Below are 15,477 nucleotides of genomic sequence, written 5' to 3'. Positions count from 1 at the left end.
ATTAAGGTACTCAGATTAGTACTGCCCGACACTCCGCATTAAGGTACTTAAGCTTAGTACTGCCCGACACTCCGCATTAAGGTACTTAAGCTTAGTACTGCCCGACACTCCGCATTAAGGTACTTAAGATTAGTACTGCCCGACACTCCGCATTAAGGTACTTAAGATTAGTACTGCCCGACACTCCGCATTAAGGTACTTAAGCTTAGTACTGCCCGACACTCCGCATTAAGATACTCAGATTAGTACTGCCCGACACTCCGCATTAAGGTACTCAGATTAGTACTGCCCGACACTCCGCATTAAGATACTCAGATTAGTACTGCCCGACACTCCGCATTAAGGTACTCAGATTAGTACTGCCCGACATTTAGCATTAAGGTACTCAGATCAGATCAGAATTAGCTGATGGTCAGCATTAAGGCACTCATATAAGAACAGTATTGGTCACTGTTCAGTGGTAGGGTACTCTGTTCAGAACTTGCTGACTCTCAGTATTAAGGTACTCTGATTGGAATGGTAATCGCAGATGTTCGGCATTAAGGTACTCTCTGCAGATGTGTGTAGGCTCACACTCTGCATTAAAGCAGCATTATGCGAGAATTGGCATTTCTTGCTCTGGGGCTCCCCCTACAGTCAGAAAGAGCAAAATATGCTTTGAAGGACATTTGATGGACATTTGAAGGACGTATCGCATTTCTGGACAGTGTGAGAGCTGCAGAAGCTTGATCTGAAGGTAGAGAAGTATGTGGGCTGAGGCGGTAGAGTAACACTACAGGATTTTACACTATGACTCTATGGGTTCTGCAGCATTATGTAGCCTTGTTCTAGAGGCGCTATTTGTAATTTTACAGTCATGGGTGGAGCCTCAACAGGATTTTGCAGCTGCTGTTTTGAGGTAAAATGGTTCTGATCAGAAAGTCGATCAGACTGGCACCGGTGGATAAATAAAAGAAGGTACCCGGATCCGAACATGCGGTTTTGCGGTGACTTCTAAGAGTTAAAGCAATGTAGTCGCACCGTACTAATCTAACAGGAATGCTGAGGGATTTCAACACTGCGGCCTCGCGAACGTCTCTCCACTGACAAGGCCCGACGGCTCTGCTGGCTTTCAGAAAGACGGATGAGCTTCTTTCTATTGTTTCAACAGCAGCCGCTCTCAGACCAGCGTTAAGCAGAGCCCAAACAGCCTCTGCGGTTTGGAACAGCCAGCCACAGCAGGCAGCACCACGCATTAAGCAATCCCAGCCCTGAAATGAATCTCCAAAGCTGTGTGAGACTTTGAAACACTTATGGTTTCCTCCTGAGGGCACACGCACGCACACACACACACACACACACACACACACACACACACACACACACAAACACACACGTGCAAGAAATACAGAGGAACTGCCAAGTGTGTCTGGACTGAACAGGCGAAGAGAGAAGGCCGCCCATCCCAGGGAGTGTCAGGGGTCCATTATCACGGCAGTGAGGATGGTATGCATGATAAGGCACTGGGCGCTAGCTAACACTGCGGGGTGTGACCTAGCCTTTCTACGCAAAGCCCACTGATACTGGCCACATTGGCAGTTCTCCGGGATGGTTCCCTGCCAAACGATGATCAACTACCAAGCCTGTCCCAAAATAATTGAGTTAAAGGGCATTTCTGCAGGACAGAACATTTTCACCTCAGGTTATGGAGCTAAACTTGGAGTTTATAACTGGGTTTAGAGACAGAATAACAGAAACAGTCGGATTAATTATTATAAATATAGAGAGGTTGGAATATGGTCATATAAAACAGATTAATACTGTTTTTAGTGTGTTTATTCCTTGGCTTTGATAGAATTTGCATTAAAAGGGCTGCTTTATTATTAGAATAACCCATTATTCTATAGAGCTAAAACTATAGTTATAAATATCATGTAATTATCATTACTATTTTAATACTGACGTTTAAATAAAAGCATGTAACGTAAAAAAATACATATAAATTCATCAAAACTTCATATATATAATGCATATAGAAAATTACATACTATATTATATCAAACATTGAGTAACAATAATACTCTGTGACAACAACCAGATCACAACCTGTGTCATATTGGACAAGCAGGGGTCAGTTAACCCGGCCGAGGTCAGCCAGGTTATCTCTGCGATACTCAGGATTCTTTAAACTGTAAAAGGCCGTATCCTGCATTTTTGCTGCAAACCCCGTCATAATTAATGTTTACATAACGTTTATATAAAATATATAAAATTTTAAGACTTATGTATATAAATGAGCTCTGCTCTGATAGACAGTACTGTACACACATATATATATATATATATGTAAATATTATCAGATTTCAATTATACTGTAGTGTGAACTGCCCTAATGTATGACACTGCTTAATGTGAGACACCGAAGTAAAAAAAAACAAAAAAACCCCACAAAGGTTCAAACAGGGAGCACCCTCAATGCAAACATGTCCCGTATTAGGCTAATTCACCCCATACACACCCATTATATGGGTTTTAGGGTGCGTTTACACTTCGCAACAAATCCCAACAGCGCTTCGTTTGTAGAATAAGTGTGAACGTCTAAACAAACCAAACACAGGATGTGAGGTCACAAGACGGTTGTGTAATCAGCTAGAGTTGAGTCTCCAGGTGAACCTGCCCTCGTTTCTGTGCTTTAACCCAAACCACACACTACCTCACTACTACCCAGTGTTTCAGAACCCCCCCCCCCCCCCAATTTAGAACTGCATTCATTAGCGTAGCTGTGTTGCCTCAATAAAGTAAAGACATGAGAATTAGGACGCAGCACAGGAACGTCAATTTTTACAGTTATAAGGTTAACGTTGTTTCGTGGCAACAAACAAACTCCGTACATTTATTTAGAAACGTGGGTTAATACTGATATCAGGAGGACATGGGTTACGTCCCGGGGTTAGTTGATCATTTCCTGGTTGGATTGCAGAGCTGAACGCAAAGCAAACCAGGACCAATATCTAGGGATGAACCGATCCGATATTAGGATTGGATATCGGTCCCGATATTAACAAAATTTGCTGGATCGGGTATCAGATAACCGATCCTTTCACTTGAACTAAATGTGCAAATAAATAAATGACAAATGGCAATTAAGTATATTTATATCTGTGTTGATTTGTTATATTATATAAAATAAATAAAAATTAAGTCAATCCAGATACCTTAAGTCTCGTCCACATGGTGAGGTAGTATACAGCTTATTAATTCAGCAATGGTACTGGACTGGTATCCAGTATCGACAGATATGCAAAGTTTATGTATATCGTATCGGAACTGAAAAAGCCGGATCGGTGCATCCCTCCTAAAATCCCAACAGTGTATCATGTTCTTGCTTAGTCCGGACCAAGAGAACCCAACTACAAGTACAAACACACCCTTAAGAGGCTGTACATACACAGTATGTACATTGTAGGCTGGTCAGAGAGCATAAATATATGCATGTAGCCTATTTTAACATATAACATATATTTTATCGTATCGTGATAACAATACGCTTCTCTAATCATATGGAGGAGACTGCAGCCCTGCCTCATCATGCTCTAGCTGGTCAGATTTAATCTAATCTGATCTAACGACAGGCTCAACACCACCAGCAGCGCATCAGTCCTGCGCCATACACGGCTAATAACACAGACAGGCCTACGTTTGCGTGGCCTCTGTACGATCTCACCCTGCCTTATATTAAACCCGAAAAACGACCGGAAAACCTTGTGGGTTTCCTGGGAGAGGAAACCACAGGAAACCACAGGAAAAGTGTAGATGGTGGTCCCTTTAAGAAGCTCCACACACCGAAACAGAAAATCTGAGCTCTGACCAGGTTTTACAGCTGGCTCTCCTGGTATCGCCCCTGAGCAAAAACAGCACACAGGTTAGGTCAGAGCCCTGTGCTGAACCTAACGGCCTGGGTTCGGGTGTTAATGTGTCAAGTCCTCTAATCCGGGTGGGTTTTCCACTTTGCTGAAACCGCCGGCGCCCTTTCAGCGCGTCCGAGAGGATTTACAAGGCTTTTGACATTCAGAGGCCCGGCGGTCACCTCCCAGCTGTTAGACACACACACATACACACATGCAGGGAGCCAGCATCTCAACACTGGGCCAGGTTTACTTAAGCAAGGTGTTATCAGGTGTGAAGTGTCCCACGTGATGTGTACCGGTCCCAGCTCTGTGGGAAGCCCAGCTACTGCACACTCTGCACCGTCTCCCCAGCTGTAACACGGCTGAGTCAGCGAGTCGGTGAAGGCCTCGGTAGACGAGCCTGGTCGATACGGACATTTGGGACCCTGAAACTTGAAATTCGACACTGATGATAAAACCAGCACATATGAGGGTTAGATGCCTTTTTCAAAAGGTCCTCAGCTGTGAGGGTTCCTTCACTCCCTCCGACACCTCACCTCCTGCCGGTCCAGGGAATCTTTCAACCCTAAACCCACTTGAACAAATCTGGACAGCATCTACACTTTCAGTCCACGTGCTACAGAGTAGGTCCCAGGAACGTAGGCCTGCAGGATCGCTGGTCCGAATCCTGTGTCGTTCGGCTTGCCATCAGCAGCCGGGGTCGGAGAGAGCACAACTGGCCTTGCTCTTTGAGAGGTGGGTTGATGGCACTTCCGCCTCACTCCTGTAGTAACGTTGGTCACAACAGGCGTCTGGAAGCTGTTGTATAGGAGCTGGGGCGTGGCGCTAGCATCAGCAGCATTTGGAAATGAGACTCAAAGCGCGGACTGCATTTCCGTCCTGTAGGGGCGCTCAGGAGCAATAAACACCAACTCTCCATAAAGCTGCTTTAAAATAAGAGGTTGTCCCAAAAAAAAACAAATCAGGCACGTTAGCTTTACGATTGGAGCCCACCAATTAGCATGGTGCTAACTGCAGTAATCTCATCACACACTCTCCTCAAAGCATGCGGAGGTGTTCAGTAATCTCTAATAGACTTGCTGGTGTGGTTTCTGTCGCTGTACAGCTTGGCGTTTTCTAGAATCGGGGACGACCGGCAACGCTGAAGCTAGAACCTAGAACCAGTCTATGTTCCAGGTATCAGGGTAAGGGGACAGTGTGTACTTTTTCAGGAGTAATCATCATCATCATTGCCACACCAAAAGCCTGAACTGAGACATGGAGAAGTGTGTAGTGTGTGTTATGCAGTGCATTATAAGGCCTGAGGAGCGAAGCTGCTTGACTGCAGCATCATGCTGACGTGCGAGAGTGTGTGCGCTTCCTCTAGCCGCTGCCGTGGCTTGCTGAGGTCATGCTGACCACTTTTACACAGATCTGCATGGATTTTCTGATCTTCGAGACATTACGTCCCAATTACGGCTTCTCTTCACAAACGTACGGTTTAGACTGACCCTGAGGGCAACAACCTACCAGCATCAAGCGATCAATAAATAACAAACAAAATAATAAACAAATGAATATCAATCGAATAATAAACAAACAGCGCTGCTCTGTTTTGAGATACTAAACGTTTGACTTGTGTTGTCCAGCGATCTAAAAGGTGGCCGCTACCATGACCGGAGGATTGCTCGAATCGGTTCGAATCCCGTGTTGTGCCGAGAGCCGGAGTCAGATGGAGCACAAGTGGCCTTGCTCAGTGTGGTGCTGGCCGGCAGACCTCTTCAGAAGACCTCTGAGGGTGTCCTGTGTTAGCAGCAGATCCTTAAACATTAAGTCCTGTTTAACAAGTTGTGAGGTGGGGTCTCCATAAGCATCAGTAAGCCCACCCATGTCGCCGGTTCACCGGTTCTGACCCAGTCATTGTCTAGAACATCACAGTTAGGTTCTGGTCAAAGTGTCTCAGATTCTTATGCTTGTCCATGACCTTTTTCAAACTGACCGTTTACTCACTGCCTGATAGATCCACTCCATGACAGGTGGTCGAGAGAGTAGCTCTTTAAACTCTCTCTCTCTCTCTCTCTAATAAGCCAGATGTACTTGCCATGGGAACTGAGCTACTGGTCAGCGAGCGTGGATCTGATGGCGGCCTTTGCCGGGTATGACACAATGACTCATTCGGATGAACCGTACAGTTAACGAGATACACACCGCCGGCCCCGCCTTGATGGATCAGAGCGGTTTTGGCGGCACAAGGGGTGGCCAGTTGGTTTTAATGTTATGGCTAATCGGTGACCGTTTTTCGAGGCAAGGAAGTTCAACGGCCAGCGCACTCACCTCCACATCATCTCAGGTATGAGTGGAGCACTGCAGTGGAAATTCAGGCCTTATCTGAGAGTTAAGTCAACATCAGGGCTGAGCTTTCTGAAGCACCACAGCTCACAGAGGACTGCGAGATGGCAGCGTATCACCGTGATAACACGCTGACCAGACTCAACCAAACACCCCAGCAAGCTTCAGCCAGCGTGGCTTTGGCTGTAGTAGAGTACAGCTCAGTTAGAGGCCCAGCAGTGTAAGCTCAGCTGGTCTGCTCTTCAAAGGAGAGGTTTGGTCAATGCAGTCAATCAGCCAAGCCATGCTTGGTATCTGAGGTAGCTTCTGTAGTTTCCAGCAGGAGATGCTCCAGTAAGGCAGCTAGAAGACTGGACTCGAGGCATTTTCACACTAGCATGTCTCTACAGTCCAGGGAAGAAGGCTTTCTACTAGATTTCGGAGGACATTGTTGGACGATCACATTCCAGCCTCATTTCCAACTCCACAATTCAGCCCAAAAGTACTGGATGGAGCTCCTCCACCATCATTCCAGAGAGCACAGTTCCTCTGCTGCTCCACAGCTCCTCAATGCTGGGGGGCTCTATACCCCTCTACCCCACGCCTGGTATTAGGCAGCATGGAGCCAATAGGGTCATGATGTTGATCTACTCCAGAGGGTCCTATTCTATTGGCAGTACTTCTTCTCTACAGGGACTAGACAAGCTGTGTGTGTGCATTTGCACATCTGTGTCAGCAATGGGTTTAGCTATTATAAGTAAAGTAGCTGAATGCATTCATTAGAAGGGGTGTCCAAAACTATTTGGACATATAGTGTAGACATAGTATATACACATGCCTCGTCACGTTCAGCTATAACCTTGTATCTCCAAAATTGCAACTTTACAGGAGAGGGGGAAAGATTTATTCAGAGTCATTTTGGACATTTTGGACAATTGTATTGGTCCATTCATCATGAATTTCGACTGCCGGATTAAAATGATGGAGAAAAGTGAGAAATGGAGATGATGAATATGATCTATATTCATGACATGACAGGCGAACAATGGGCACGGCCCAAAAATCTGCACGCGTATTCTTTGAAGGTCAGACCTCAGCCTATCAACCCTCCCATAAGTCTCAGAAGAGCCGAGCAGACGGTCAGCGCTGTACGCTGCTTTTAAGTAGGTCTGACATGAGAGAATGCATTGAGCGACTAACGAGCACCAAGAACCAGAGGAGGAATGGGAGGAATGAGAGCACGGCACTTTGTAAACTCAGAAATATGCAGGAACACCCGAGTGTGACTGAAGTTACTGCAGGACACAGCAGGACTGTGAGGAAGCCCTGTTCTGCACACGCTGCAGGAAAGCTTCAAAAGGCCGGGATCACTGAAACAGAGCTCTACATCAGAGAGGCGAAAGCAGACCACCCCCACCGTCCCCCCAAGTCCCCCCAAGTCCCCCCAGTCCCCCCACAGACATTAGGCTGCTACAACAACCCGGTCTGAATTCACTTTGTTTGTGTGATGTCACAAAAACCTATGCATTTACATATACACGCCCACTCAGCCTACAGCAGTTTAGCCCCTCCCACTAATGCGTCTTTGCTCTGTAAATTAGTAATAGAGCCTGATAATAAGGTTCTACAGTAGAGGTTCTACAGGTCAGTACATGAAAGGTTCTAGAGGGTCTGACGCAAAGGTTCTAGAGGTTAGTACCTGAGCACAGTGAAGTCCAAAGGTTCTATAGATTAGTAATAGAGCACAGTCACATCTAGAGTGAAGGTTCTAGAGGTGATTAATAGAGTTCAGTGAAGTCCAAAGGTTCTAGATTAGTATTAGAGCACAGTAAAGTCTGACATGACGGTTCTAGAGGTTAGTAATAGAGCACAGTAAAGTCTACAGTAAACGTTAGAACTTAGTGATTACCCACAAGTGTCTACAGTTAGGGTTCTAGAGGTTAGCAACAGAACACAATGAAGTCTACAGAAAATGTTCTATAGTTATATAGCACAGTAAAAGTTCTAGATGTCAGTAATAGAGCATGCTGAAGGTTCTAGAGATTAATAAGAGAGCACAGTAAAGCCTATAGTAAAGGTTCTATAGGTCAGTAGTAGAGCACAGTTAGGTTCTAGAGGTTAATAAGAGAGCGCAGTAAAGCCTATAGTAAAGGTTCTATAGGTCAGTAAGAGAGCACAGTTAGGTTCTAGAGGTTAATAAGAGAGTGCAGTAAAGCCTATAGTAAAGGTTCTATAGGTCAGTAGTAGAGCACAGTTAGGTTCTAGAGGTTAATAAGAGAGCGCAGTAAAGCCTATAGTAAAGGTTCTATAGGTCAGTAATAGAGCACAGTTAGGTTCTAGAGGTTAATAAGAGAGCGCAGTAAAGCCTATAGTAAAGGTTCTATAGGTCAGTAATAGAGCACAGTTAGGTTCTAGAGGTTAATAAGAGAGGGCAGTAAAGCCTATAGTAAAGGTTCTATAGGTCAGTAATAGAGCACAGTTAGGTTCTAGAGGTTAATAAGAGAGCACAGTAAAGCCTATAGTAAAGGTTCTATAGGTCAGTAATAGAGCACAGTTAGGTTCTAGAGGTTAATAAGAGAGGGCAGTAAAGCCTATAGTAAAGGTTCTATAGGTCAGTAATAGAGCACAGTTAGGTTCTAGAGGTTAATAAGAGAGCACAGTAAAGCCTATAGTAAAGGTTCTATAGGTCAGTAGTAGAGCACAGTTAGGTTCTAGAGGTTAATAAGAGAGCACATGGACAGTTCTACAGTGATTATTCTACAGGTATGTTACACAACACAAGTAAAGGTTCTAGAGGTTAGTAGTAGAACAGTTTTGCTTTGTCCCAAATGTAAAAGAGGCCCAATATAAGGCAACCAATCAGAGCAGAGATCACGGACATATCAGTTTTAAAGGCAAACAGAAATGGCTGGGGGTGGGGAGGGGTGTTGGGTTGGGGGGGCTGTGCTGCACTGTCGCTTTAATGACCAGATCTAGTGGCAGGGCAGTGACCACACCGTGTTGGGCCTCCCTCTGCTCTCTGCGCCCCTGTGCTCCGCCGGCGCTGGCTGGAGTTGCAGCTGTCAGCAACTCCACGTGTTCTCCGCCTGCAATCTGATCAGACAGGCTTTCTGGTGGGAGGGGGAGGGGTGGGTGGACGGAGGGGGGGGGTGGACAGGGCCTCGCGTTCTGGCTTCATCAGCAAGTCTGCTCTGATAGATCCTAACGATCAGACCCACGTCAATAGATATTAAAGCAGAACAGGAACGGACGATCTTCTCACGGTAGGAGGTGTCGGCCAAGAGAGAACCAAAATTAAAGAACCTTATTTGGTCACGTCTGAAGCACCTCGGGCCAAACGGGACCGTTCTTTGCGTCCATAACAGCAGGGTTTAGAAGCCGAGGGCTCGCTTGTCACGGGCAAATAGTGGGATTATCTTTAGATGGGGGAAGAGAGTGTGTGGGGTGGCGCTGGTTCTAACAGATGACCGGAGGAAGGCTATGAGGGGGTATTTGAGACACTGGACTTATTTAGAGCCTGGCAGGCAGGACCAGATGTCTGCAGGCCACGAACTGAGAGCCGCAGTAGAGAGTTTGCAGCAACAGCTTTCAATGACGGGGTAGAACAAGATAGTTAGAACCTGACGGAGAAGACAGAACAGGGGGAACACCGCGGGGTGGAGGCACTGGGTGCTTGGACCCCTAAATAATGAAGAATATCTGGGAAGGAGACTCATGTAAGGTGGGCGAGTTGAGATTAGAGGCTAGCGTTTCCTCACCACTGTGGGTGTAAGATGACTACACTGGAGGGCTTAGGGTGCACATGCATGCATGTGCGCACACACACACACACACACACTCTCTCTCTCTCTCTCTCTCTCTCTCTCTGTCTGTCTGTCACTCTCTCATTTCTCCTTTCCTGCCCATGTATGAACAGCAGCAAACAGTGGAGAACACCCTAAGAAACAGCAGCAGAACCAACAACCATCTCCCAAACGCTCTCGTCCAGCTCTGATGTGAGGGTTCTAGGGGCGCACAGGGTTAAAAGTTAGTAACAGAGCACAGTTAAGCCTTCAGTGAAGGTTCCAGTGAAGATATTACTTAATAACCCGCAGTATGGCGTGAAGTGAAGGTTCTATGGGTCGGCAGTAAAGCACAGTAAAGTCTACAGTGAAGGTTCTAGACATTAGAACCTATTAGAGCACAGTGGCGTTTGGAGGTGTTAAAGGTTAGTTAGAGAGCACAGTAAAGTCTACAGTGAAGGTTCAACAGGTTGGCAGTAAAAGTCTACAGTGATGGATCTAGGGGTTATTACTTAGTAGAGAACAATGAGTGTGATGTGAAGGTTCTATAGATCAGTACTACCTCTACAGTGAAGGTTCTGTAACCTAATAATAGAGCACACTGATCTCTGATGTAAAGGTTCTAGGCTAGTACGAGCACAGTAAAATTCCACAGTGAATGTTCTAGATTATTAAGTGAGCACCATAAAATCTACAGTGAAGGTTTTAGAACTTACTTATAGAGCACAGAAGTCTGATGTAAAGGTTCTAGATTATTAAGAGAGCACCGTAAAATTTACAATGAAGGTTCTAGATTATTAAGAGAGCACCGTAAAATCTACAGTGAAGGTTTTATAACTTCGTAATAGAGTACACGGAATTCTAACTCGAAGGTTCTAAGCTAGTAAGAACACTAAAAATCTACAGCGAAGGTTCTAGACGTTATTTACAGAGCACAGGTTTCCAATAGATAACAATAACAGAACTCTACAGGGTTAGTCCAGAGGTTAGTAAACAGTGAAGGGTCAAAAGGGTAGTACCAGAGAACAGTGAAGGTTCTAAAGGGCAATAATAGAGAACAGTAATGGTTCTAAAGGGTAATAACAGAGAACAGTGAAAGTTCTAAAGGGTAATAACAGAGAACAGTAGAGGTTCTAAAGGGTAATAATAGGTTAAGGTTCTAAAGGGTAATAATAGAGAACATTAATGTTCTAAAGGGTAATCATAGGTGAAGGTTCTAAAGAGTAATAACAGAACAGTAAAGGTTCTAAAGGGTATTAATAGAGAACAGCAAAGGTTCTAAAGGGTAATAGGTGAGGGTTCTAAAGGGTAATACCAGAGAACGGTAAAGGTTCTAAAGGGTAATGGGTGAGGGTTCTAAAGGGCAGTACCAGAGAACGGTAAAGGTTCTAAAGGGTAATGGGTGAGGGTTCTAAAGGGTAATACCAGAGAACGGTAGAGGTTCTAAAGGGTAATGGGTGAGGGTTCTAAGGGGTATTAATAGAGAACGGTAGAGGTTCTAAAGGGTAATGGGTGAGGGTTCTAAAGGGCATTAATAGAGAACGGTAGAGGTTCTAAAGGGTAATGGGTGAGGGTTCTAAAGGGTATTAATAGAGAACGGTAGAGGTTCTAAAGGGTAATGGGTGAGGGTTCTAAAGGGCATTAATAGAGAACGGTAGAGGTTCTAAAGGGTAATGGGTGAGGGTTCTAAAGGGCATTAATAGAGAACGGTAGAGGTTCTAAAGGGTAATGGGTGAGGGTTCTAAAGGGTATTAATAGAGAACGGTAGAGGTTCTAAAGGGTAATGGGTGAGGGTTCTAAAGGGTATTAATAGAGAACGGTAGAGGTTCTAACGGGTAATGGGTGAGGGTTCTAAAGGGCAGTACCAGAGAACGGTAAAGGTTCTAAAGGGTAATGGGTGAGGGTTCTAAAGGGAAGTACCAGAGAACGGTAAAGGTTCTAAAGGGTAATGGGTGAGGGTTCTAAAGGGAAGTACCAGAGAACAGTAAAGGTTCTAAAGGGTAATGGGTGAGGGTTCTAAAGGGTAATACCAGAGAACGGTAGAGTTTCTAAAGGGTAATGGGTGAGGGTTCTAAAGGGCATTAATAGAGAACGGTAGAGGTTCTAAAGGGTAATGGGTGAGGGTTCTAAAGGGTATTAGTAGAGAACGGTAGAGGTTCTAAAGGGTAATGGGTGAGGGTTCTAAAGGGCAGTACCAGAGAACGGTAAAGGTTCTAAAGGGTAATGGGTGAGGGTTCTAAAGGGCAGTACCAGAGAACGGTAAAGGTTCTAAAGGGTAATGGGTGAGGGTTCTAAAGGGTAATACCAGAGAACGGTAGAGGTTCTAAAGGGTAATGGGTGAGGGTTCTAAAGGGCAGTACCAGAGAACAGTAAAGGTTCTAAAGGGTAATGGGTGTGGGTTCTAAAGGGCAGTACCAGAGAACGGTAAAGGTTCTAAAGGGTAATGGGTGAGGGTTCTAAAGGGTAATACCAGAGAACGGTAGAGGTTCTAAAGGGTAATGGGTGAGGGTTCTAAAGGGCAGTACCAGAGAACGGTAGAGGTTCTAAAGGGTAATGGGTGAGGGTTCTAAAGGGCATTAATAGAGAACGGTAGAGGTTCTAAAGGGTAATGGGTGAGGGTTCTAAAGGGCAGTACCAGAGAACGGTAGAGGTTCTAAAGGGTAATGGGTGAGGGTTCTAAAGGGCATTAATAGAGAACGGTAGAGGTTCTAAAGGGTAATGGGTGAGGGTTCTAAAGGGCAGTACCAGAGAACAGTGAATAAGAAGCCAACTTTAAAGCCCATCTGTCAGTCCGCTCAACTTCAGCTCCGCGGCGCTGCTAATAAGGATAGCATTCAGGCTACACGCTGAACCACACACACACACACACACACACACACACACACACACACACAGAGCTCACAAACTACCCCCCAGCTGCAGGACAGCGACCCAAACCCAAACTCTGGGAGTAACTGAGGAGAAAAGCGCGTTATTAGCGGCGGGCGGGCGGCGGAGGTACCCGTGTGCGCGCTGGAGGGACATGTGCTGCTGCTGCTGCTGCTGCTGCTCTTCCTCGTCCACGGGTTCACTTTGGGCGGCGGAGCCTCCAGCACTTTCGCCTTGCCGTTTTCTCCCTCGTTCGTGTCCTTGCTCGTCGAGTTCGGCTCGTTTTCCTTCTCCGTCGAGTCGCTTGGTTCTCCTTCACCCATTTTGGCAGCTTCCTCCTCGGGAAAGTCGACTTTGGCACCGGGGTCGCCTCTGTTTTGGTCGCCGTCCCTCACGGCCGAGTCGACGGTGGACATGGTGGTGGAGGTGCTGCACGAAAACACACGCGCTGCAAACACGCGGACCCGATCCCGAAGCAGAACCACGGAGGAGAAAAGGGACGAAACGACTCCGTCCGCCCCCTAGAACCGAGCTCGAGCTCTGACAGCCGCTCCTGAAACCTGAAACAAGCTCGCGAGTCGCTTCCGAACTTTTTTCGTTTATAAAAAATAAATATTTTTGCCAAAATTTATCGCTGAAATATGTTCGTTCCTGAGCGAGCCATCTGGGATGGAGCCGCGGAGAAGAAATTTGCACGAAATAATAAAAATAAAGCGACTTTAAGCTTAGTTTCGTGTCGACTTTGACGTTTGGCTGATCCGCAGCTCACCTAAAAGGAAACACTACGAATAGCAGCCACGAGTCGTTGAGCCGCGGTGACCGCCTCTTTAGCGCCGTCCTGTGGCCAGACGGTGGTACCGCACGGCGCTGGCATGTGCACTCACTGCTGCCACCCAGTGCCTGAATAGAGGTACTGCAGTGCTTGCTGCAATTTGACACGTGGCCCTCGCTGTCCAAAAACAAGTTGGTCAGTCGTGTTTACGAGACGAGTGGACATGAATGAACGCCCCCACAAAGTCGTATGTACTGGTGGGACACTTGATCATCGACTTTTCGAGTTGGGGGCGTGTCTGTAAAAAATAAAATATATATATATAGTTCATGCAAATGAAGCTGGATTAAAATAAAATACTCATACTGCCCTTTGTTTTGCTGTGGTAATGCCACATTTACTTACTGGCCAAAAACGTCGATAGACGTTGTTATCTAGTAGAATGGAGATCACGAGACTACAATTCAACGTCACGACAATGTCTCCAAATGTCAGTTTGACCACAACACCCATGTGGGGCCTGTGTGGGTGGCCAACTGAGAGCTATCACGTGCCAATGTCATATTGACGTACAACGTCTGCTAAACCTCATGATGTTAACGTCCACACAACGTGAAAGTCTAAATTCTGCTAGACGTTGGTTGTAGCTACGTCATACGGTTATAAGCAATCAAAAGTCAACGTCTGTCTAAAGTTTCTGTTTTGACACCAAATTTCTGTTTTAACTAAAATATCCATATTTATTATAAAAGATATATGTTATAAAATTAAATTATTATGATATGGTCATGGAGCTGAGCCTCTGAAATACATCTGTAATTAGATCATAGGCTATTTATATTTCAGAGCGAATTTAGACCAACACCGCCCTCCAGTGGCGTAAATATGTAACTGCAGATTGTGTATTGCGTAATATGATTGATTATAGTGACGTACAGGTAACAAAAACCTTCATTGAACTACTCAAATAAAACACTTGATAAATTGCGTTTATTAAAATAATGACAACAAATCAAAATTATATACAAATGATCAATATAGACATAATTTGCATTATGATGTCAAACATTAAACATTAAAATTAAACAACCACATTGACCATTTGTGACCATTTATCCCACCCGTGCAGTGAACACACACACATACGCACCAGTGAAACACACACAGTGAACTGTGGCACCCAAGGAGCAGAGAGGGTGAAGGGCGTTGCTCAAGAGCCCAACAGTGTCAGCTTGCAGAGCCCGGGTATCGAACCCACAACCCTGTCATCAACAGCCCGTAGTTCTAACCACTGAGCCACTACTATATTTATTAGTCAATAATATTAACTATATACAAACAATCATGATTAGTGATCAACAGCAGTTCATTTACTGGCTTTTCAATTTCATCAATATGCACTGACATTTTGCCCGTCCTGTATTTTAGTCCAGCACTGCGGACAAAAGGAAAGCTAATGATCAAATCGAATTAAATCAAAGTACAGGTGTAGAACAGCGCCCGGCCTCCTGTTCAGGTACTGTGTTTAACATGCACTCACTGGCTGCACCCAGGTGAAAAGGTGTTGAAGGGGTCACTCATAAATAATCAATGATCAATAATAACTCACTAGTTCATATATTACTATTATCTACAGAAGTGCTGCCAAACATGACGTGAAGACTTCCATTACTTTGCACATTTCAAACAGTACTGGAGCAGAGGGACAGCAGAGCAAGGTGTCTAGTGTGGACACCTCCATACAGTAAGGAGGCCTGTGAGGGTCATAAGACTCCAGGTGATTTGCAGGGAGGTTGCAGAGGACAGAGCTTTGGGCCTGGTGTAGATGTAAGGGTGCTCCTGCGAATGAATGACAGAAACG

The 15,477-nt window shown here is 45.4% G+C and overlaps 1 protein-coding gene across 3 annotated transcripts in view; it reads right to left on the bottom strand.

Moving 5' to 3' along the window:
• The window catches only part of larp1b (La ribonucleoprotein 1B), a 43,532-nt gene extending 29,931 nt beyond the window's left edge, over positions 1 to 13,601 (bottom strand). For all 3 annotated transcript variants that reach the window (XM_072690126.1, XM_072690128.1, XM_072690127.1), the window contains exon 1: positions 12,978 to 13,601. In XM_072690126.1, coding sequence (XP_072546227.1) covers positions 12,978 to 13,260 — 283 coding nt within the window. In that variant the 5' untranslated portion in view covers positions 13,261 to 13,601. The remainder of the gene's footprint in view (positions 1 to 12,977) is intronic.
• Positions 13,602 to 15,477: the final 1,876 nt, after the last annotated feature.

This window comes from Salminus brasiliensis, chromosome 10 (genome assembly GCF_030463535.1).
Source record: "Salminus brasiliensis chromosome 10, fSalBra1.hap2, whole genome shotgun sequence".
In the NCBI taxonomy this organism is placed as follows: domain Eukaryota; kingdom Metazoa; phylum Chordata; class Actinopteri; order Characiformes; family Bryconidae; genus Salminus; species Salminus brasiliensis.
Note: the sequence above shows the minus strand (reverse complement) of the source record. Positions and strands in the feature narration are given on the sequence as shown.